Below are 25,876 nucleotides of genomic sequence, written 5' to 3' on the forward strand. Positions count from 1 at the left end.
GATTGATACCACATCAACAAGCATCTACTCCTTCCTCACTGATCCTCAGTAGCACCAGTGTATATTATCCACAAGATACATTGTGTAAATTCACCTAGATTTAAGACTTCAGATCCATTTTGCCTTGAAGGTGGCATCACAGGTAGACAGGGTGGTGAAGATGGTGTTTGGCTTGCTTGCCTTCATTGATCAGAGCATTGAGTATAGGGCTTGTGGTATCAACTTGCAGCTAGACAGTGTTAGTGAGGCCAGTTTTGGAGTTCTGTGTACAGTTCTGGTATTACTAAATTTGGGAGGTTGCAAAAAGAATTTGCAACAATGTACTGGGACTGGAGGGTTTGTGTTATAAGGATAGGCTGGGACTTTTGTCTCTGGCGCATAGGAGCTTGAAAGGTTACCTTAAAGAGAGTTATAAAATCATGAGGGACAAATAGCAAAAGGCTTTTCCCCAGGGTAGGGAAGTTCAAAACTGGAGGGCATTATTGTAAGGTAAGAGGAGAAAGATTTAAAAGGGTCTTAAGGGGTAACCTTTTCATACAGAGGGTAGTTCGTATGTGGAATGAACTGCCAGAAGACGTTGTAGATATAGGTATAGTTACCATGTTTAAAAGACATTTGGACGGGTACACGACTAGAAAAGGTTTAGGGGGATATGGGCCAAACACGGGCAAATGAGACTCATTTAGTTTGGGAAATGTCAGCATGGACAAGTTGGATCACAGGGTCTGTTTTCTTGCTGGATGACCCTATGACAAGGGCAGCAGATCCATGGGAACACCACCTGCAAGTTCCTCTACAATCCAAGTCACTCACATCCTGACTTGGAAATATATCGCTGTTCCTTCGCTGTTACTGGTCAAAATTCTGCATGTCCTCCCCTGATACTATAGACTTCAGAACTTTTATAATTTCTTGGATTAAAAGAATCAATAAAAATCAACTGTTACAAATGAAAGAAGCAGCAATAACTGTCTGGAATAAACTGTTAAAGACAACACAAATTTATATAGCAATTGAAATCAATTAGAAGGAGTCGTAAATAGAACTATTTTATCAGTTGCTTGATGATTAGCTGCCTAATGCCAAAGGACAAATGATTGCCCTGCAGAGGTTTTTAAGGAATTAACTGCAGGAGGGCTGTGTCTTCAGACAGTCAGTGCCAAACGTAAAAGGAAGCTACTTCAGATGAGAAGGCAAGCTGCAAACTTAATGGTTTCAGAGGAGTGGTCTATAATTTGGATGAAAGATTCAAAACAATCAATCATCAAACATCCCATCATATACCTGAAGGATGAAAATCTGTACAAGAATTCCCCATCAGACAATTCAGCAGCAGATCTTCAAAGAATAGCACTGCACAAGGATCAAACCCTGGACACCAGAGATAGACACTGTTGGTTGGAATCATAGTTAAATTCTGCCATTAATCGGGTAATAGCCAAGTTGAGTTATGAGGATTAACTAGCTTATTTGAGGAGTCTTATTTTGGTTGCTACATGTAATAAAATTTTAAGTCTGTTTCAGTTTTGATTGTCATGAGATTCCTTAATAAGAAGCCGAATTAAAGTATTTATTCACAACACTCCCTAATGGCATTGAGAGTCATTGTACAGCATGCAGAATACAAAGGTACAAGAATGCATCTAACCACCACCTTCTCAAAGGCAACGAGGGATGGGCAAAAACATTGGCAAGCCAGCGACACTACATCTTATGAGTGAATAAAAAAGGCAATAATAGTTTAACTACACAAGTAGTAACTGAGATATTTTCTGTGTTTAAAGTAGCGAGGGAGCAAAACTCTTAGATTCAACAAGGTGGGGGACAGTATCAGACCAAATATTTGGAAGTATCTTAGGAAGAGTAACATTCTGGAGATAGTGACCACAACTCAGTTAAATTTAGATAGTTCAGAGAGTGCCGTAAATGTCAATGTGTCTGGGAACACGATCTACCTTAGCCAATGACTTGGAGGTACCAGTGTTGGACTGGGCTGGACAAAGTTAAGAATCACAGATCTTTTCAAAATTAAAATAGATCTTTTAACAGAAGTTCTGGGATTTACATATCAAAGAACAAACCAGCATATCCCATTATAAAAGATGAAAGTTTTAATCTTTTTTACTGTATCACATCTCCATGACACTGGATTCCTTTGGCTATAAATTCTGTGAGCATGATCGTAACCTCCACAACCACCTGATGAAGGAACGGTGCTCCGAAAGCTAGTGCTTCCAAATAAACCTGATGGACTATAATCTGGCTTTGTGATTTTTACCTTAGTTCAAAAATTGATGTCCCTGTAAATGTAACATATGTGCATGTTCAGTAGCTGTAATAAACATCTGTTGGATCATTCAATTACACAACTTCAAAGCCAGATTCTTGTTACTCACAAAAGTGAGGATTGCAGATGCTGGAGATCAGAGTGTGTGGTGCTGGAAAAGCACAGCAGGTCAGGCAGCATCCAAGGAGCAGGAGAATCATGGTTTCAAGCATAAACCCTTCATCAGCAATGAGACTTATGGGCCAGGGGCTGAGATGGGAGGGGGTGGGCCTGGGGGTAAGGTAGCTGAGAGTCCAATAGGTAGATTAATGTGAGGGAGAGAACGATGGGTCGGAGAGGGGGGTGGAGTGGATAGATGGGAAAGACGATGGACAGGTCAAGAGGGCAGTGCCGAGTTGGAGGCTTGGGACTGGGATAAGGTGCAGGAGGGAAAATGAGGAAACTGGTGAAATCCATATTAATCCCGTATGGTTGCAGGATCCCAAGGCGGAAGATGTGGCATTCTTCCTCCAGGCATCGAGTGGTTAGGGTTTGGGATCACCACAGTCCCAATAAACAAACCCCTTAAACACAGTGAAAATGAAACAGAGGCTGACAGATTGAGGTTAGAAGGGTAGAAGAGAGAGAGTCTAGCAGCCTGTTTACACACAGCCCACTGCTGAACTGACTCAACAACAAGAATTCAGCTTTCAGGACTGACTCCCCTTTCCTTATACATGTTACTTCTAAAATATGAAAGCTGTGGCTTAAAGTCTCACCTGTTTACATATAAACAAAAAGGCCTCCCAATACCCTTTTCATCTCTGTACCAACCCAGCTTTTCAGAGGGGTTATAAAACAATCCAGGACACAGTATAGTTGAGAAAAGGAACAGCTTTGTAACAAATATGGTAAATGGTGGCTGTGATACTGCTTGACTAAGCACTCAGCAGAAGCCTGAATAGCTCATGCTGTTGCGTATGGTGCAGCCTGCTTGGTCGATACAGAGCCTTAAAAGGGAGCTACCTCATGGAAGACAGCAATGACCCACTGCCAGTAAGATGTGGACTGGATGTAGAATGTTTGGAAAGACAGTGAGAGCTCTTTGGTTCACAATTACAGCTCTGGAAACCTTAGTGGTGAAGAAAAGAAACCACATTTTGAATGGTTCAGGAGGCCCGCAGAAACTATGTAGGAGCACATGGGCAAGAGATCAGCACAAGTAGCTGACAACTTTGCTATAAGAGGTTTATTGAGCTTATATTGCATATTTAGCTCAGTCAAAGCAGAAACACATGACATCCCTTCCCCGCTGCACCACCATCAGTCAGAAATCAGCAGTCCCGGACACTCAAGTCCCATTTCTAAAGTCTAGATACTTTGCCTCACATTCCAATGATGAAGGCTTGACATTCTCTGGTTCCACACACCTCAGCCTATTCAGCTGTAGCAGGCATATCACCAAAACAGTGCAACAAAACATGACATTCTCTTGCAGGGTAAGGGTGTAAGTAAGATAAGTAGAGCTGGTTGTGAACAAGGATGCCTGCATCTCCTGAATCCTATGGATGAGAGAGTTCTGTACATCTTGAGGCTGGATACAACAGAGCCATTCAACGTTGAAGCTGATGGTTTGTTCTATCTTATACCTCTTCTTGATTTCCACCTCTGTTTCATTCTGCTGTCTGGAAGATATGCAAGCTGCTGTTTGGTGGGTGACAAGTGACACGTAGGTTAAATGAGCCACATATTCTCAATTTGTTAATCCTATGTCAGATAAGCTGGGACAGAAGTTTGAGAGCTGGGAAGCTTTCGCATATACATACACATACACATACACAGCATGCCCATGTGAATAGCCTCCTCAGTAGGAGATAGCACGCAGTCTATTCCAAAAACGCTGTCACTTCTGTTGGATAGTCTCCAATGTCCATAATGCCTCCTGCAACAGTGGTACAGATCTATGTTTGTCACCAATGGAATTTCTCAATGGTCATCTTTTTGTTACCCAGTCTTGCTAGCAACCTATGACAGTAATTTACTGCTGTGCTTTTTTTGTCCTCGGCATTTTCAGTTGATGAAAACTAGAATTCTGCTTGAGTAAAAAGAACAGGTTTATGTATGGTTATTCATTAACAGTGAGAATATTTTTGGTCTAATGTTTCTTGAATTCAATGGAAGATTAAATAGAAATGTACAAAGACTGTTTATTGGTAATTGCCATCTTACAATATTGCCCAAAGCTAACGTTAGTGCAAAGTTTGAATAATAGGGGCCTATGAAGTACAGAGCTTGCTGTACAAAATCAATTACAGAATAATATCTGAGAATTATTTAGTGGGAGCATGTGATTTTCTTAGCCTTTGTATTTTGGAAAATAAAATACATAATCTTTAGCATCTTCTCAGTTAATTTAGTTTTTGTCTGTCCACACTGTTCTGATTACGTTGATTTGACGGGCCTAGACGGGCACACACAGTGGTGTTGAGTTTGTTGAAGAAAAAGAACAAGGGAAAGTTAATGGAGCCCAAGGGCACCCCTGACTGGAGGGATGCAGGAGAACTGCGTAAGATGGGCAGTGTGGTTTGTGGCCAATAATAATGGTGAGGAAATTTGTGGATTGATGACGAGGTGAGAAAAATAGGATAGCATGGAAAGTAGTAGATAGTTATGTAATAATGGTATGGAAATGGTGACACAGGAAGGAAGAACATGGAGTTGGTTAAGTCTACTGATTTGACCGCAAGCCAACAGTCTATCACGCGATTAGTTTTTTTTTAATATTGATTAATTGTGCATCACCCATTGGGAACATGGCACTGCATATGTTGTGCTGTTGAAGGCGCAAGTTGAATACTATACAGTAATGCTGAGTAATGTTCTTCTAAATTAGACCATAGTTTTTAAAATTTGAGAACTATAAGTTAGATCTAATTTCAATTTAAAAATGCAAAAACAGAGGCTATATTTTTATAACAGCTTACAAAATAAGTATGCTTTAATTTTAAAATAACTTATGCATTTTATAAAAATCGAAAGCAAAATATGTAAATATTTTAAGGATTAGTTTTACCTTTTGATCACAGCATGTATTTTCTGAAACTGCAACAAAAATATCCTGCCTTCATGTTCTATCTGAGTTCTTTCACCTTCACTTTGTGCTTAACTGGCAGCAATAGAAGTTTATCTGTCACTGCCAAATTCTCAGAGAAGCTGTTATGTATTTTGCGATTATCGCAAATTACTGGCATACTGTACCTAGTATAGGAGCCAGGACTCAGAAGTGTTCATTGTTGAGAGTGTGGTGCTGGAAAAGCATAGCAGGTCAGGCAGCATCCGAGAGTCAGGAGAATCGACGTTTCGGGCATAAGCCCTTCATCAGGAAGGGCTTCATCCTGATGAAGGGTTTACGCCCGAAACGTTGATTCTCCTGCTCCTCAGATGCTTCCTGACCTGCTGTGCTTTTCCAGCACTACACTCTCGATTCTGAGCTTCAGCATCTTCAGCCCTCACTTTCTCCTCAGACGTGTTCATTCCCTAATATTAAGCCCAAAAAATATTTTGGCATAGAGTCATAGAGATGAACAGCATGGAAACAGACCCTTTGGTCCAACATATCCATGCTGACCAGATATCTCAACCCAATCTGGCCAGCACCCAGCTCATATCCCTCCAAACCCTTCGTATTCATAAATCCATCCAAATGCCTCTTAAAGGTTGCAATTGTATCAGCCTCCACCACTTCCTCCTGCAGCTCATTCCATACACGTACCACCCTCTGTGTGAAAAAGTTGCCCCTTAGGTCTCCCTTATATATTTCCCCCTCACCCTAAACCTATGCCACCAGACACCTGGAGGAAGAACGCCTCATCTTCCGCCTCGGAACACTTTAACCCCAGGGCGTCAATGTGGACTTCAACGGTTTCCTCATTTCCCCTTCCCACCACCTCACCCCCAATTCCAAACTTCCAGCTCAGCACTGTCCCCATGACTTGTCCTACCTGCCTATCTTCTTTTCCACCTATGCACTCAACACTTCCCCCCCCCCCCCCCCCCCAACCTATGACCTTCACCCCCTCCCCCACTCACCTATTGTACTCTGTGCTACTTTCTCCCCACCACCACCCTCCTCTCACTTATCTCTCCACCCTTCAGGCTCTCTGCCTGTATTCCTGATGAAGGGCTTTTGTCCGAAACGTCGATTTTACTGTTCCCGGATGCTGCCTGAGCTGCTGTGCTTTTCCAGCACCACTCTAATCTAAACCTATGCCCTCTAGTTCTGGACTCCCCTACCTCAGGGAAAAGACATTACCTATTTACCCTATCCATGCCCCTCATAATTTTGTAAACCTTTGTAAGGTCACCCCTCAGCCTCCAACACTCCAGGGAAAACAGCCGCAACCTGTTCAGCCTCTCCCTATAGCTCAAATGCTCCAACCCTGGCAACATCCTTGTAAATCTTTTCTGAACCCTTTCAAGTTTCACAACATCCTTCCGATAGGAAGGAGACCAGAATTACACGCAATATTCCAGCAGTGGCCTAACCAATATCCTATACAGCCGCAACATGATCTCCCAACTCCTGTACTCAATACTCTGAGCAATAAAGGAAAGCATACCAAACGCCTTCTTCACTATCCTATCTACCTGCGACTCCACTTTCAAGGAGCTATCAACCTGCACTCCAAGGTCTCTTTGATCAGCAACACTCCCTAGGACCTTACCATTAAGTGCATAAGTCCCGCTAAGATTTGCTTTCCCAAAATACAGCACCTCGCATTTATCGAAATTGGACTCCATCTGCCACTTCTCAGCCCATTGGCCCATCTGTCCAGATCCTGTTGTAATCTGACGTAACCCTCTTTGCGGTCCATTATACCTCCAATTTTGGAGTCATCTGCAAACTTACTAACTGTACCACTTATGCTCGCATCCAAATCATTTATGTAAATGACAAAAAGTAGAGGACCCAGCACCGATCCTTGTGGCACTCCACTGGCCACAGGTCTCCAGTCTGAAAAACTACCCTCCACCACCATACTCTGTCTTCTACCTTTGAGCCAGTTCTGTACCCAAGTGGCTAGTTCTCGCTGTATTCCGTGAGATCTAACCTTGCTAATCAGCCTCCCATGGGGAACCTTGTCGAACGCGTTATTAGAACCACTTGTGTTTTTATGATGTCCTCCATACTGTATGATTGAATAATAGATCATGGTTCCCAACTAATTTATTTTACAATATTTTAGTAAAGCTAGCCATTCCTCCTGTTGTTGCTTACTATGGATTGAAGGAATCCTTGTTGTTTTGGGAGTACCTAAGGGAAATAGGCATAATACATGATTTGAGAGCACCAAGATCTCAAATATTATGTGCTTGTAAAAGGAGAAGGGAAGGTGGTATTTGAGAATTAGAACTGCAGTAGCGAGCTTGACAGTGTGTATGGTTAAGACCATAATGCTGCAGTAGCACTGATACTTGGAAAGGACAGTAAGATCTTTGGCTTCATTAGAGAGCCAGAAAGTGAACACGAGCGAATCATGAGAAAAACACTACTTACAGCATCTGGAAAGAACAAACATAAATTTATTTTGTACTTTTGCTCCATCCTGAAATGCATTACAACTACTGAACCATTTTTGGAACACAGTTATTGTTGTCATATAGGCTAAACAAGATTGCTAATTTGTACATAGTAAAACTCCATAAATAAGGATGAGATGAATGACCAGAATTTGTAATGTTGAGAGTTGAACTTCAACCAGAACAACATGAGAAAAACTCAACCTCACTCTGGATAGTAATATGGGTACTTTTACATTCACCTGAAAAATGAAGATGAAACATAATATTGTTAAGTCATCTGATTACACGTCCAACAACCTGGTGCATCCTCCTTATTCCATTGAATGTCATTTTACATCATTTGCTCAAGTCCTGAAATGAGATTGATAAGTGCTTCATGAAAGGAAAAAGGGGTTAGGCCTCAGACCCTGAAAGAGGGATCTTAGGCTAAAATTGATGAGGTGCAATTCATCAAATTTGTCGATAAATAAACTTTATTGACGAATTTAATGAATTCCTGTCATTGTGCAAGCACTACAGCTGGAAGTACGTCAAAATGCCGGATCTGCTCTTCAAAACAAATTGTTTTTCTATATATGTCTAGTTTAACAATAAGTTATTGGATGTAGGTTTACTCGCCGAGCTGGAAGGTTCATTTCCAGACATTTCATCACCCTACTAGGTAACATCTTCAGTGGGCCTCCGGGCGAACCAGTGTTGATAAGTCCTGCTTTCTATTTATATGTTTGGGTTGATGATGTCATTTCCTGTGATTGTCATTTCCTGTTCTTTTTCTCAGGGGGTGGTAGATGGGGTCTAACTCGATGTGTTTGTTGATAGAGTTCCAGTTGGAATGCCATGCTTTTAGGAATTCTCGTACGTGTATCTGTTTGGCTTGTCCTTGGATGAATATGTTGTCCCAGTTGAAGTGGTATCCTTCCTCATCTATATGTAAGGATACTAGTGGGAGAGGGTCAAGTTGCTTTGTGACTAGTTGATGTTCATGTATCCTGTTGGCTTGGACAAACCGGCAGAAAACTAGCTGCGAGGATACATGAACATCAAATAGCCGCAAAAACAACATGACCCTCTCTCAAATGTAATGTAAAAGTACCCTAACAAATTTCCATCAGAACCTATTTTGCCTGATGCCATTACTTCAATATTTGAATGAATCCAATCTGATCCATTTGTTTTTCCTGTTTCTCTAGAACCCAATATGCAGACCTCTGAGGCTGGTTCAGACACCACATCAACAGTGACTTTACAGACCTCAGTTGCAGGACAGCAGGCAGTGCAGGCCCAAGTGGTACAACAAGTACCTGTTCAGCAGCAGGTAAGTCTTACAGCTGAAATGGCAATGCATTTTATCTTTTTTTTTTCTCTACTTCCCTTGTAATGATACTTAGGTGAAGAAATAAGTGACCGTCTCTCAGATAGTCAACACACAGCCATCATGTACAGCCTTCAACTGTGCTGAAGAGATTTCAAACACAGTTGTGTTTGGAACTTAGAATTATAGATACTTTGAATATATCATGAAATGAAAGAATTCCACCTTTTTGCCACTACTTAACATGGAAACCTTGCAACTTTGTCCTTATATTTTCTTTTATATACTGTCTTAAGAAATAAATTTTAATTTAATAAAGGATTATTACTTTAATCTCGCACACAGAGGAATGTATACTCCATTACAGTACCTAAATGCTATATTTTTCAGACTTAAGCCATTATTGAATTTTTTTTAGTTGTGCTGTGAAAAATAGGGCCTTCAATTTAGCCAGTGACCGTGTTGTCATCTGGTGATGCCATTGATTATTTTCGAACACGCAATTTTTGTCAGTCTGACTGTAGCTTTTTTAAACACTGCCTGAACTGGTGACTTTTGTCAGTCGTATTTTGGGAGTTTTTAACAGTTGATTTTATTCCAGTCAGACTGATAGTTTTTTTTTAGCAGTTGGATTGATTCTAGATGCCATTTTACATTTTTTTTGAGGGTTAGGGGAGGGGACCAAAGGAGGAAGGGGATTAAACTAACAGCTGGATTTCAATCAACTGAGTTTCAATCATTATTCATTTGTGATGGAGGCGATTCAGCCTCATGTGGAATGTTGTGCTAGTAGTGGCCATTCTTCTTTATGAATTGTGTGAAGGCAAAGAAGACAATGTAGAAAAAATTAATGGAAATGTTTTCAAAGATTAGAAATTTTAGTTACTGCAACTGATTGGAGAGGGTAGAGCTTTTTCTCCCTTCTAAAAAGCAAAGGTTGAGAAGAAATTTGATGAACCAATTCAAAAATCATGAAGGTTCTAAACAGAATTAACACATAGTTTGGATTTTTGAGAATCAGAGAATATAGATTAAGGTGAATGACAAGAATCAAACACAGCATGGAGAAAAACTTTGTATGCTGCAAGTTAAGATCTGACAAGTACTAGTTGAGAGAATGTATGATGGAAGTAGTTTCAGTTGTGGTTTTATCAATCTGTCTCCTCTCTCTCTGTTGCACACAGTCCCACTAACACAAACATACAGATATATGCATACTCACAAATGTGTGTATACACACACTCTCATTCTCTGTGTGTCTCTCCTCTCATCCCACTCTCTCATGACACTTGCCTGCATGAATGCATCTTTAGTTGTGCTCAAAACAATTGCAACTGTTCACTCAAAGCAGCCCTCTTGATTGGCATCCCAGCCTCGGCTTTCAAGCTTCATTCCCTCATCACTTTGAAGTTAGCTAGCTTACTGAGAAGAAATGTTGGACATACATAAACGTTTAAGATGTTGCAGTTATTTCTTTTTAAAAAGTTTGTTTATTTTTCAGGTACAACAGGTGCAGCACGTTTACCCAACCCAGGTGCAGTATGTGGAAGGGAGTGATGCTGTTTACACCAATGGAACTATGTGAGTCATTGTTTCATAGATAATGAGAATAACATCGGGCAAGCCTGCCAACTTGCTATTGCTTGTTTTGTGAAACTGCCCATGATAGTTTCACTGGAATCATTAGTGGGTAATTAGGACAGATGAATTGCAGAAATTACCTAATTTACGTTTTGGAATGTATCTTCAGATATTAAAAGAAGTGGATACATTGACAATGGATGCAATGGTAGTAATCTTACAAGAATCCTTAGAATCTGGAGAAGCCCCAGAGAATTGGAAAGCTGGTCTGTAACACCTTTTATTTTAAAAGGAAAGAAGACAATAAACAGCTGGTGAAAGGCCGGTTAGTTTAACGTCTGTCATTGGGAAAATTTTAGTGTATTATAAAGGATGTAATAGCAGCATGTTTATGATACGACTGAGCAGAGTCAGCACAACTTCATGTGGAGAAAATCATTCATGACAAAATTACCGCAACTCTTTGAGGAGGTAACAAGTAGGCGAGATAAAAGGGGAGCTGAAAATGTGTTGCTGGAAAAGCGCAGCAGGTCAGGCAGCATCCAAGGAACAGGAGATTCGACGTTTCGGGCATAAGCCCTTCTTCAGGAAGCCCTTCTCCTCGGAGATAAAAGGGGAGCAGTGAATGTAATGTGAAGGGAATGAAGATAAATGTAGGGAGATATTACCAAAACTATACAAGGCACTCATCAGCTGGAATGCTATTAACTGTTTTAGGGCCCTTTGTCTCAGGAAAGATAAATTGGCATTGGAGGCAGTCCGGAGAAGGTTCATTTGGCTGATACTGGGTATCGAGACACTGTTTGATGAGGAGAGGTTGAATAGATTGGGCCTGTAGTCATTGATATTTAGAAGAAAGATAGGTGACCTTATTGAGACATCCAAGATTCTTTCAGGACTTGAACAGGTTAGATGTGGAAGGTTATTTTTCCTTGTGGGAGAGTCGAGGACCAAGAGGGCATAATGTCAGAATAAGGGGTTACACACTTAAGACCTAGCTGAGGAGGAGTTTCTTCTTTGGGTGTAGTGAATCTGTGGAGGACTATGAAGGTTGGGTTGTTACGTACATTCAGGGCCAACATAGGCACATTTGTAACTAATCGGAGAATCAAGGGTTCTAGGAAAAGGCAAGAAATTTGAGCTGAGGGTTAATTGGATTAGACATGACTCATAGTGTTGAATGGCCTCCTGCTACCTCTTATAGCCTTACACCAACTTTATTTCTTCAAAGTAGCAGAATATTCAAAGCTTTTCATGCTATGAATGACAGAAGAAATGAAGTTAAAATGAAACCTGAAAAGGAGGTTTATGACAAATGTTGAAAATAAAACTCAGTTAATAACAGGTGATTGTAGAAAGGTTTGCAGGACATTGAAAAATTAATATGCCAAACAAAAAAGGTTCTATGCAAAGAATGGCAGAAAATACTAAAGCAAATCCCAATGCGTTTCATAAGCTTTGACATAACTGTTGTGTCTCTGAAAATAGTTGCTGGGAAAGCAATGATTAACTCTTCCCATCAACTGAAATGCATGCAGCATGCCAACTTCACGGTGCCTAATCGTTATAATGATTTTTGCATGTAACCAGCACTAACTGTTCTGTTATTTGACTACCAAGCATCAGTAAGAGTTCAAAAAGCATAACTTTGCAGCACTTAAAGCTAGTCTGCACTGCCAAAAGGGGAGATGTGCATGTTATTTGGAGCAGGTGCTGGGAGTAATGAAGGAAGCGACCCTTGCCTTGGGAAATATCTCCACAAATAACGACGCAAAATGGGATAGAATGGACACCAAGGTTATAGATGGTACATTTCTGTACTGATAGAGGAGATGAAAAGGAAGAGAGTTGTCTTGAATCTGCATTGGGGTTATAATCCCTCCAGACTCTGATTCCATAGGTATTAGAAGTTAGTGCCAGGAATGACACCGTGTGGACTGGGATGCAATGATTCAAGAGGTTCATTGATTTCCCATGAATAGTTACGGTCAGTGAATGCATGTTGAAATGTCTTAACTGACCACTAACCTAAGCCATTGCTTGATTTATCACACCCTCATCACTCACCATATCTTTTATTCAGTACTTACGTTTAACATTCAGAAGCTGCTTTGCACACTCATGCATTGTAAAGCTGTAATACTCACATCCACATCCCTCAGCTTGGGAACACACTGCCAGTTGTTAAACTATAGTAGCCATATAACCCAGCAGTTGCACCACACTCACTGACACAATTCCATTTTTCTTGCAGGACAAGGTGGCACACAGCTCAAAGCAGCAGGAGCTAAGTGGATGGGGAAACAATCATGGAGGATAAATAATTGCTTGGTAGTACCAAACTTAAAAATTGTTGACAGGAGACAAGAAGTCGAAGCTTTTCATCTTGTATTTATCAGAACACATCCTCATATGTTATCTTGCTTCACACATTCTGCTTCCCAGGCATCACACAATCTCTTTGAATTTAGAATTCAGAGCTGATTGGCTCATGCATTTCTAAAGTTCCCTTCCTGGCTGGCGTCTTGCACTCATGTACCCAGCAGTGCAGTCTGAAAGGCAGTGGCGGAACACAATGAAGAGAGTGATGATGGAAGCTTGTACATCTGTTGAGACAGAAGTAGATCTGATGAAAGGTTATCAATCTGAAATGTTAACTCAAGTTTTCTCTTCACCACACAAATCTCCATGTGGTGTGCTGAGTATTTGCAGCATCTCTTTTTTATTACAGAATGACATTGATGGATATGCATAACAAAATACTTGATGCATTGGGAGGCCTGCCAGAAGGCCTATATTAAATGTCAAATAGCGTGGATGAGTACAGTGCCAACTTGGCACAGGGTTTTGTGCAGAACTCAGTGTATCCTTCCAATCATGGAAGTGATGGCCAACTCCATTCATATACTTGTGGACTCAACCGTGATGCAGCATGTAATGGCAAATGATGTAATTTCCATTGCAGCATAAGCAACAAATAATAACCATCTGAATATTGAAGGGATGAGTCAACTGCTGTCCTGTAATGCCTTCTTCCTGCCAAACTTAAAAATCACGCACACTAGGTTATAGTCCAACAGATTTATTTGGAAGCACTAGCTTTCAGAGCGCAGCTCCTTCATCACGTAACTAGTGGGGTAGTATCTTAAGACACGGAATGTATAGCAAAGCATTACAGTGTCATGCAATTAAAATGATATGTTAAATAAACCTAGATTAAGTCTTTCATCCTTTCAAATGGGTTACAGATTTCAATTCATCAATATGTAAATCCCAGAAGTACTCTTAAGTCACATTCTCGAGATGGCTTAAGGTTTTGTTTAAAAAAAAGGTGACATCTCAGCTCAGACAGTGTATTAAAGATATGAGGTTAGAGTCTGTACCCCAACCTAGAGTCAGACTGGTTCTCTTTTCAAAGTAGGAATTTATAAAATTTTATATGGATTGATGCCTGCAGGTTGTGTCTTTTTTGAGCAAAAATAGAATGTATCTGCAAACACAATTCTGCAAATGCAAATTCACCTGTAGGCTTATGTGTGTGTGTATATGTGTGTGTATATATATATATATATGTGTGTGTGTGTATATATGTGTATGTGTGTGTGCGCACATGTCAGGGAGATAGAGAGAGTGCATGAGAGTGTGAGAGTGCGTGTGACAGAGTAAGCTTGTGAGAGGGTGTGGGTGAGAGTGTGGGGGAGTATATACATGTGTCTGTGAGAGAGTGTGTATGAGAGAGGGTCTGCGTGAATGTGTGTGTGAGACAGAGTGTATAGTGTATTGGAGTCACTATAGTTAACATGAACCCAAGGTCCCAGTTGAGGCTATCCTAATGGATACCAAACCTGGCTATCAGCTTCTGCTTAGCCACTCTGTGTTGTTGCATATCCCGAAGTCCGCCTTGGACGATGGTCACCCAAAGATCGGAGGCTGAATGACCCTGACCGCTGAAGTGTTCCCCGACTGGGAGGGAACATCCCTTTCTGGTGATTGTTGTGCGTTGTTCATTCGTCTGTTGTCGTAGTGTCTGCTTGGTCTCGCCAATGTACCATGCCTCAGGGCATCCTTGCCTGCAGCATATGAGATAGACAACATTGGCCAAGTCACAAGAGTATCTGTCGTGTACATCCTGCTGGCATGATGGCTGTGGATTACAGTGTGCAAAATATTTCCAAAGTGTCACAGCAGTCCAACAATCTGTTCTCCACTAGCTTACAGAGGATCTTCGTTTTGGCAAGGAAAAGGAATCTGCTGTGTCCCTCTTTTGGAGTGAGAGGGTTTGATAACTCTCCCCATCTTTCCTCCAGTACCCATACTGCAGCCACTAGGACAGCACAAGGTAGAGGGTCTAGTGCAAATAAAGGTACCAAGGAATTGTAAACTGATCATGAATTTCCATTTGTTTGCAATATGGCATTCGCTTCAGTAATTTGGTCTGGAATGTTAATTTAGTGGTGGCCTTCACTTTTGTATCATAGCCAAGAGGATGTTGTAATAGTGAATGGCAAAGGGAGGATAAGATGCCAGATTTTTCTATAGGCTCACAAAAAGCCGAGCTCCGCACTTTCTCTCTTCTAAAATGAATGCTTGTGGATACCCATTTGTGACTTGTCCAGGATTTGTGTTTGTGTTTTCTCACACAAGGCTCAAGTTCACTGTATAGTTTGAAGTTTTGATAGAGTGCCAGTACTGTGTTAGGTCCAGTTACAAAAACCCATCAAATTCAACACAGCAATCCCCCTGCCAATGCTGTTTAAAGGCCCCATTAATCTCTCTGTACAACATATGTCCAGGCCTCCCTCAGATTTTCTCTGCCACCTTTATGCTTATTCATGGCCAGTCACCCGGTAAGTCTTCAGGAATCATGAAATAGCATATATTTACAAATCATTTTTGGGGAAAACCAAACCTCTAACAATCTGATAAAACTCTGAAATCCAACTTGCCTTCATTGATAATAGAAATAAAAAAAATCCAATGTTTCAAAACAAAATTGTAATCCTTCAACTACTTCTTGAATTTGTAAATAAACAAGAAACTACATTAAGAAGCTGTAAGAACAGAATTTGCTTTGAATAAATGCCTTATTTAAAATAAATTGTCAATTATTCATGAATCAATATGCCACCACTTTTAAAATCCAGCCAATTATTACAGATATCCAGACCAATGTTTTGTATCCTTATTGCCTAATCAGATCAGAAAGGTCTCACATTTCGATTTCAAAGCAAAATGTCTACTAATCGAGGGAGAGAGAAGGGAGAGCATTTTTTCAACTTTTACGTGTTTTTTTAATTGCCAAATTGTCAGTTCATCTACCTCACAGCACGGTGTAGTCTGACAGGAATTTTCTTTACGTTTTTAATGCTAAATGTACTTTCTTCAATGAAAAAAGGCACTGTAATGCTCAAAACTTACAAATGAAAAGGCCAATCTACCTTAGAAAATTATTCATTGCATTCGGAGCCCATCAGTTTTGCTATACAGTATCTCATCATATCATTTGAAGATATTTAAACATTTGATGCTTGCCTTTCAAATTGTTCCCAACTCCTTAGCTGGTTCTCCCCAGTGGTCACAAACTCTCCAAGGAAATGTTTGTTTACTTTTAGGGCTTCCAAAATACGTACCACCAAATGAGAATATGCACACAAGAAAACACAACTTTCCTTTGGACCTTACCATGACCCTCAAAGAGGTGTTTGTGCTGTTTGTACCAAAGCTTTCCCAACTTGTAAAAATACCACAAGAAATGGTTGGGTGCTTGGGAAAGCAGAGGAAAAATGTTTCTCTAGCAACAAAAAAAAACCTAAAGAACAGCATTTTGTGACCCAATTTTCACTTCCGTTGGGAAATGAAGATCTGCTTCTCCATATAGGAGTACTGGTGAATGGAAAGATGGGATACAGTTAGTTTGCACTCAGATTTACTTCTCATGTGTCAACCATGGTTCGATTAGTGGCACCCTTGATTCTAAGTCAGAAGATTGTGTGTTTGAGTCCCATTCCAGATTTTGTTTATCAAAAAGTGCATGTAACTACAGTACTAAGGTTTTGGAGCATTTTAGCAGAAAAGATGATGAAAGTTAATTTCACAAATAATTTAAAAAGTGAATTGGGTAGTTACTTGAGGTGAAGAACCACTGGACAAAAGGCAGGATGTAGGACAAAAGGTATTTTAAGATGCCAACACAAGCATGGCATGGAATTATCATCTTCCATGCTATAATTTGCTGTTTACAACAAACATTACAGCGCAGTACAGGCCCTTCAGCCCTCAGTGTTGCACCGATCTGTGAAACCAATCTGAAGCCCATTTAACCTATACTATTCCATTTTCATCCATATGTCAATTCACTGACCATTTAAATGCCCTTAAAGTTGGTGAGTCTACTACTGTTGCAGGCAGGGCATTCCACATCCCTACTACTCTGAGTAAAAAACCTACCTCTGATATCTGTCCTATATCTATCACTCCTTAATTTAAAGCTGTATCCTTGTGCTAGCCATCACCATCCCAGGAAAAAGGTTCTCCCTGTCCACCCTATCTAACCCTCTGATTATCTTATATGTCTCAATTAAGTCACCTCTCAACTTTCTAACGAAAACAGCCTCAAGTCCCTCAATCTTTCTGTGAACTGCACTTTATGGTGTGGTACTGAGCCCACAACCGACAAAAATCCCGTGAGATGTTCAATTATCTAGTATTTATTGGTGTTAACTGCATATTATTTGGATATTATTTCTATTGGATCATAATTGGAATCTCACCTGCACTCATAAGTGTTGAAGACTAAAAGAGGGGGTTGATGACTGGAGCCAAACAATATGCAATTTGTGTGAATAATAGCTTAAAAGTGAATCAAGGTTAGGTTCCAGTACTTGATCCATCTCAACCTATCAATCCTCATATTGGAGTTGTGCAGTATACTTCAATGCTCCTGGCTAGAGAGCAAGGTAATAAACCAAAGTTGCAATGTTAGGCAATTAGCCTAATTTTAAAAATTAAAAAAGGTCTAATGTGATGTCTTACAGAAGACAGCCAGTGTTGTTCAGGTTCATGTATAAAGAATGGCTTTTGGGTGAGATACCAGAGGACAACTGGTGTTGTGTAACTGTAGCCTAGCATGACTCATGTCTTTAAAAGATTGTGTACAGAAATACAAATTGAAAGGGTACAATGCCACTTTCTAAGGTACAGAAATCAATATAATTTAATCATAGTTGACCTTCTCAACACAAAAGGTCATGTACAGAATTTCTCATCAGGTCTGCAGAAGTCATAGAGTCATTCAGCACAGACATAGACCCTTCGATCCAACCAGTCCACACCGAGCATGATCCCAAATTAAACTAGTCCTACCAGCCTGCTCCTAGTCCACAGCCCTCCAGACCTTTTCTATTCATGTACTTATCCAAATGTCTTTTAAACGTTGTAATTGTACCCACATCCACCACTTCCTCAGGAAGTTCATTCACACGCAAACTACCCTCTGTGTAAAAAAAAATTGCCTCATGTCTTTTTTAAATCTCTCAACTTTCACCATAAAAATGTGCCCCCTAGTCTTGAAATCTCCCATCCTAGGGAAAAGACAACTACCATTAATTGTACATATGCTCCTCATTATTTTATAAACTTCTATATGGTCTCCGCTCAACCTCCTACTTTCCAATAAAAATAGTCCTGGCCTAGCCAGCCTTCTTTTTAACTAAAACTTTTCCATATCCAGCAACATCATATTAAATCTGTTCTGAACCCTCTCCAGTTTAATATCCTTCCTCTAAGTGGGCAACCAAAACTGGACGCAGTATTCCTGAAGATGCCTCACCAATGTTCTGTATAACCTTGACATGACTTCTCAACTCCTATACTCAAAGGACTGAAAAAGCAATGAAGGCAAGCATGCCAAATGCCTTTTTAAACACCCTGTCTATGTGGTAGTTTTTGACTCAGAAGCAACCCCACAAGAAACATTTAAAAAGGCCAGAGGACTCTTCAATTGTTTTGAAGAATCGTTGACAAGGACTTTTAAGAGTTTGCATCAATTCTAATGGGATTAGTTGTAATTTCTTGGGTAACAAATACTGGTTCTTATAATCTGGCACACTTGACCTGGAAGTGCCAGCTGGAAGGATGTTGAGAAGCTTTATGGCTGGTAAATACAAAGAGAGCTGCAGAAACAAAGGTTAATTCCAAGCAGAGGAGCTGGAAGGTGCAGAGACGCAAAGGTTGTTTGGTTGAAAAATAACTCTGGAAAGCACACCATTATGATTGCCATGACCTGAAGAAAAGACGCCATGTAGTGAAGCCACAATGATAGCCATTGGCAGTGCATGTCTACGTGGTCTGCTGTGATAGTCATCTTACTGTAAGAGACTGTGATGTCAACAATGACCTATCATGGAAGCCTGAGTTTCATTAGATACTGGTGCTCAGACAAGTTAAAAGAGTTGATCTTTTGCCCGTTGACTGTGATGGGGTATCACCTCCTTCCAACTGGATGTGTCCATCCCCCCCCTCTCTCGAATGGCATCTGGTTAAAGAGAAGGCTGGTGCTGCTGCTGCTGGAGGTGATACTAATGCTAGTGGTGCTGCTTCTGCTGTTCCTTATCAGCGATCCAAGATAAAATCAAGATAAAGCTGCTCCAGTGTCTAATGGCTGACAGTAGACGGTGCAGATCAAAGTCCGAGAAAGGTGAATTGGCTTCGAAAAGGTTGAAACTTCTCTGTCAGGCAATGAGAGTGCATTCTAAAGGGCAGTGAGCAACAATCTCTCGCTTAGGTATGGCTGCAGCTATTCAGTTTCACTATCTGCAGACCAGATGTTTTGTTAGTTTTATTGAATGTGCTTTCAACTGATCAAGGCAAGTTCTACACTAGCTAAACCTGTTTCCTGGCTGTTACTCAAGATTCAGGGTTGTAGACTGAATTATTTGATTATTCAATTATTATAAACACCTCAGACTCTTGAACATCCTTTGTTACCTTGAAAACTACATCTCCAAATCATGATTAATGAATGATGTTCACTCATTCATATTAAACAAGTTAAAAGTACTGAGCCAGCTTATGCAATGCAAAAGCCAAAATCTTCTTTTGCTTAAGAATAATGTTGTACTTTAATCATTATTGGCTAATTTAACATTCACACAAATTTATTAAAAAGCTGAGACAAATGATGGTTCAAATCCTAATTGAAACTAACCATTGAAAATGGAAAACAATAAGACTGTTTCAATAATCATTTACATTTCACAATTGTTGTGCAATCCTAGACACACCAGAGATGTCTGATGCGCTTCCTTATGTGAACCCTAGAAGACAAAAATTCACACAAAGCTGAAATAACACTTTTGCTAGAATTAGGAGGGAAAGTGGGGAGTTATTGATTATAAAATTCAATTTTGAAGCCACCTTATTTTTAGTACTCCAGGTGCCTTTGGCCCAAATAGAACCAGTCCAGACTCTCTCACTTGTAGCATTGTGCTGGACCCTACTTTGGTGAGTTCTTTGACACAGTCAGTCATTGTCATAGTGATGGAAGTATATAAATTGCGATGTTAGTCAAATGTGTTGATCTGACTCTCGTGTCATTTTTGACTCAATGGTCCAGCCAACATATTCTCCTAAGCATTCATCATTGCACATGCATTCAGTATCAGAAAGGACATGCCCAATAGCAAAATTTAAAGGAATTTATCATCACTGCATTCCTACTGTGCAGGAAAAGGCCATTAAGTCTATCAACTCTGCCCTGACTCCCCAAAGAGCATCCCACTCAGACCCTCACCCAATCTCCATAATTTTGCATTAACCGTGGCTAATCCACCTCGTCTGTACATCTCTAGACACCATGGACCATTTTAGCATAACCAATCTACCTGGCCTTGCACATCTTTGGACTGTGAGGAAACTGGAACACCCAGAGGAAACCCATTCAGACACAGGGAGAACATATAAACTCCACATAAATAGTCACCCAAGGCTGGAATTGAACCCAGGTCCCTGGAGCTGTGAGGCAGCAGTGCTAAACACTGAGCCACAGTGCCACCCACTAATGCTTAGGTTAGTTGCTGATTTAATTTTGCTAACGTACTGAGCTATTAGAAATGTTTTGGTAATTTGTGCTACTGTCATGCTGGTGAAGCCAGAGACAGTTGCATCCTGCACAACATTAACACAATGAGGCTATCTAGAGTACGGTAATCAACTGAGGAGGAAGAGGAAGCAACCAACATGTGACCTTTCCAGCCAGATTATTCATGATCAGTTTATCTGACTATCAATGTAAACAACTGTAATGCCCTATTTGTCCCATACCTTGCCATCTCTCTTGCTCTGCTCATCACTGTGTCTTCCAGGCCATTACTAAACAAACCAACTTTATCATATAACATACACAGTTGAATAGTCAACTAATCGCCATGTGCATTCCCTTAGTGTCTACTTTGTTACTTTGCCAGTGCTACTGCTTATTGAGTACTTGTGCAAGTGTTGTAGCATGATTGGTTGAAGGCTGTTGACTTTCAATGAGGGGACAGAAGATGGCCTTATGAAATAGTCTTGAGCATTCATCCACTGAGAAGGTCCAACTTTGCATTGCATCACTTCTACATAAATGGCAACATTTGAAGGTTGGAGTTTAAAATCCAGGAAGCCTTGTTAAATGGAGTTGGAGAGACCGCACCTGGAGTGCCGTGTACAATTATAGTTCTCGATTTAAAAAGGATATGTTTGGAATGGAGGCTGTTCAAAAGAGATTTGCTATTAAGGATGATTTTTAGGATGAAATGGTTGACTATTGAGAGGAGCTAATATGTTAAACTTGGATTCATTAAAGTTCAGAAGAATGAGGGGTGATCTAATTGAATCATTTAGGATTCCCGGGGACTTGTGTTAGATGTTGAAGATGTTTTCGCAGGTGGGGGATAGGGGATGTGGTTTCATTTAAAACCAAGATTCAAGTAGATTTCTTCTTCCAAAAAGGGGAGCATATTTCTGAAATTCTCTATCCCAGAGGGTTGTGGAGACTAGATCAGTGAAAGTGTTTAAAAAGGAGGTGGATCTTTCAAGCATCAGGAAGTTAACGGCTATAAAAACGGACACAAACAAGGAATTAAGGCCTGTGGCAGGTCAGCCATGAAGTTGTTTAATAGTGGGGATGGGCTTGATGGGCTGAATGGCCTACTCTTGCCCCATTTCTCATGTCCTAAGGCTGGCTGACAGCTCAAGCATGGGCATTGGCTTTGGTGAATGGATAGATGTAAAAGTCAGCAGCTTCTTACCTCATAGTATCACGGCCTCTCCCCCAGGCTAATAATAATAATATTAGTAATAATAATATTAGTAATCTGGTCAAGCAGCGATTGCTGAACTGGTGTGAGAAGGAGCATGCCTTTTTGAACACTGGAATTCGAAGCTAGAATAGATGCAGTCTGAGCTTAGATGGTGACAAGCCTGTTTACAGTATGAGCTTCCGCTCAGAAATTGAGTGGCTTCTTCCTGTGTTGCATTGGAAGCTGGAGCAATGGCCAGTGGTTGCTGCGTCACAGTTGGATCAACAGTAAATTGTATGCAGTGGAAAGAATGGGCTTCATGTTTGTCATGATACCAATTATGTTAGAGCCAGACTTCTTAGTGCTTCTCGCAAGTGACAAGTCTGTTTGGCAGGCCCATCGATGTACCAAACATCTGTGTTTTACTCATCTTTAAACAATCAACAGAACAAAAACTGGAAGCATTAATCACGTGAGAAGATGGGTGAGTATTGCATTAAATTTATAGCTTAGCTAATTAAATTATCTTATGTAATTAATAATTATTGAGTAATACTTCTAAATTTAATTCTTTAAGTAAAATATATATAGCTTGTCAGATGATGTATAAGAGCTGTGGGATGTAGTGGGCACTAGTGTGATTTTCATCAACACATGTACAATAAATGTCTGCAGCTTGAGCAATTTCAGTTCAGATTTGACAAGCTGGAATCTGAAATTGAGACACTACTATATATTTTGTAGGAGCACATTACTTGGAAGTCAGTCACATTCCTTGGGTTTGACACTGTGATGTTTGCCTGCACTCAGGAATGAGGGTGGATAGCTACAAGCAAAGTCAGATATAGGATCTGGAAGGTAGCACTGAAAGAGACTTGGCCCTTGTTAGTTTTCAGTAAATTCTAGATTCTTGAAGGTAGAATAAATGAAAATAGGACCTGCAGGGTGGACTAGTTAACTGGTCATGGCACTAGAATGCAGGAATTCATTTAAGTGGGGAGAGTAAATACGAATGTAGTGTCTGGAACAGTGTGGTAGGGGATGAGGGGATTGCTGCAGTTCTCTGCAGCCCAGAGTGAGAGTTCGCAAGGCTATGTATCTTCCTGGTGCCATGATATAGGCTTTCTGCTTATTTGTGGAGAGTAACATGCAGTGGGATGAGGAGGAGGCAGTTCTCACATGTAGTACCAATGATATTGGTAGGACGAGTAAAGAGTTTCTACTTAGGGTGTACAAGCAGCTCGGGACTAAATTGGAAAGTAAAACCACGAAGCTAATAACTTTGGATTGCATGGGAATAAATAGAATATATAGCAGAACTGACTGTAGTAATGGATGAATCATTTTTGGGTTTGCAAGTAACTGTACTCTACATGTAATTCCAGTGTTTGAGCTGGTGTTTGCAAATATCAGATGCTCCAAGTGCTTTGTATTTTTGAATTCAATGATAGATTAACACAAGATGTGATAATACACATAGAAGTAGGACTTTAGTTCCTTGAGCTTGTTCCTACATTCACTTGAATCACGGCTGAACTGTACTTGAACTCGTAGTATATTTTTAATCCACCTTTTTCTCATCTATCTTATAAAAATCTTTTGATTTCAATTAACCAACTATGAGATGGTCACGTAGTGGCAATCTTACTGAACTAATGACTGAGTGGCTCAAGGGATAGGGGTTCAAGATCCTATAATAGTTGGTGGAACTCATATTAACTTAATAAATCTAAAATATAAGGCTAGTTCCAGAAATTATGACCTTGATAAATATCATTGATTATTGCAAAACCCATGTGGTTCACTCATGTCCTTTAGGGCATTACCAGAACCACAGCAGTGTGGTTGACTCTTAAACTGTCTTGTGAAATTGCATAGTAAACCTCTCCGTTCAAAACCAATTAAGCATGAACAACAAACGCTGTCCTTGCTTACAATTCTACATCCCACGATGAACAAAGGACGGGAATGCGTTTTGTTGAAGTGAATTTCAGAATTCCACTATCCTTTTACAGGAAGAAATGCTTCTCAAATTTTGTCTCATAATAGCTTCAGCTAAAATTTATCTCTATTCTTAATTCTGCCATCACACAACAGAAAATCAGGAAGGGTGAAGGAAATCTCCCTGTGTCTCCAGCAATTTTGAAGGAGTGGATTCTGTGAGCAGGCAGAACAATCAACTGAAGCCAAAAAGAGATAATTCATGAATGTGGAGATAGACATTCTGTTGGAGGCTAAACTGTGTCCCCCAAATTCTTTTGTGTCTATTGGTGTATAGTGATATATTGAGAAGATCTGTAGCTCAGGTTGAGGTTCTGGATGTCTGCTCGCTGAGCTGGAAGGTTTGTTTTCAGATATTTCGTCACCATACTAGGTAACATCAGTGAGCCTCTGGTGAAACGCTTGGGTAATGTCCTGCTTTCTATTTGTGTTTAGATTTCCTTGGGTTGGTGATGTCATTTCCTGTTCTTTTTCTCAGAAGGTGGTAGATTGGGTCCAAGTCGATGTGTTTGTTGACAGAGTTCTGGTTGGAATGCCATGCTCCTAGGAGTTCTCGTACATGTCTCTGTTCGGCTTTTCCTATGATGGATGTGTTGTCCCAGTCAAAGTGGTGTCCTTCCTCACCTGTATGTGAGGATACTAGTGAGAGTGGATCATGTCTTTTTGTGGCTAGTTGACGTTCATGTATCCTGGTGGCTAGTTTTCTCCCTGTTTGTTCAGTGTAAATTGGCTTGATTTAAATAACCATATAGCAGATAAGTACATCAATTGCAAAGCTTTAACACCGTCTTACAAATGTATTGAAATGTTCAAGTATCAAGATTAACAAATAAGAGTACAGTAGTATTTCAATCTGTTGTTACCACTGAAAGAGATGATAACGAACATTTGGACAACTGTTCAAATTATCAAATAGGTTTAACTCAGCGCATCATGAGATGTAAGCCAAGAGCAATAAGTTTAATTCGAAGAATAAGACTGAGCTTCCGCCTGACATTTAAACAGATTATTATTAGTCAGCGGACAAGTCACTACCTTCTGACCACTGACAGCAGAGATAGAAAATTAATTGAAACAAAGGGAAAGGGGAAAAAAACACCACAGTTTTAAAAATTTAAGTCCATGAGACAAAAAATAAATGTTCTGTGGTGGTTTAGCAAATTTGACAGGTAGGACTGAAAGTTTAGCTCCTGGATTTAGCTTGCCATAGCAATCCATGCCCAGTTGTTTAAAAGAAATGGAGTTAGCCTTGTGCTTGAGATGGCTTATTTACTCCCAAATTATTGCTTTTGCTGTCATTATGAGCTATATTATTTAGTTGCTAGAAGCTTAAGTGACAAAAATCTCAACCCTATTCTGCTTTCTTCCTGTAACCCTTGATCCCCTTTATACTGAAGAACATAGCTATCTCAGTCTTAAATGTACTCAAATGACCTGGCCTCCATAGCCTTCTGTGGCAGTGAATTCCATAGATTCACCACTCTCTGGCTGAAGAGGTTTCTCCTTATCTTTGTTCTAAAAGATCTTCCCTTTCCTCCTAAGGCTGTGCCCTCGGGTCCTAGTCTCTCCTATCAATGGAAACATATACCCAACAACTACTCTATCCAGGCCATTCATTATTCTGTATATTTCAATGAGATCCTCCCACCCCCCCATTCTTCTAACTTGATGTCAAGTGTAGACCTGGAGTCCTCAAACGTTTCTCATACATTAAGCTTTTCATTCCTGGGACCATTCTCATGAACCTCTGAACACACTCCAGGGCTAGTACATCCTTCCCGATATGGGTCCCAAACCTGTGGACAGTACTCCAAATGTGGTCTGATTGACCCTGTTAGAGCCTCAGAAGTACATCCT

The 25,876-nt window shown here is 40.3% G+C and overlaps 1 protein-coding gene across 6 annotated transcripts in view; it reads left to right on the forward strand.

Moving 5' to 3' along the window:
- rfx3 (regulatory factor X, 3 (influences HLA class II expression)) overlaps positions 1 to 25,876 on the forward strand; it is a 264,347-nt gene that overhangs the window by 110,086 nt on the left and 128,385 nt on the right. For 4 of the 6 annotated variants that reach the window (XM_060846800.1, XM_060846824.1, XM_060846838.1 and 1 more), the window contains 2 exons: positions 9,040 to 9,164; positions 10,663 to 10,742. In XM_060846800.1, coding sequence (XP_060702783.1) covers positions 9,048 to 9,164; positions 10,663 to 10,742 — 197 coding nt within the window. In that variant the 5' untranslated portion in view covers positions 9,040 to 9,047. Of the gene's footprint in view, positions 1 to 4,820; positions 4,870 to 9,039; positions 9,165 to 10,662; positions 10,743 to 12,996; positions 13,074 to 25,876 lie in introns of those variants that run through there. The other 2 variants (XM_060846807.1, XM_060846833.1) reach the window with 2 other exon arrangements.

Source organism: Hemiscyllium ocellatum, chromosome 2 (genome assembly GCF_020745735.1).
Source record: "Hemiscyllium ocellatum isolate sHemOce1 chromosome 2, sHemOce1.pat.X.cur, whole genome shotgun sequence".
Lineage (NCBI taxonomy): Eukaryota > Metazoa > Chordata > Chondrichthyes > Orectolobiformes > Hemiscylliidae > Hemiscyllium > Hemiscyllium ocellatum.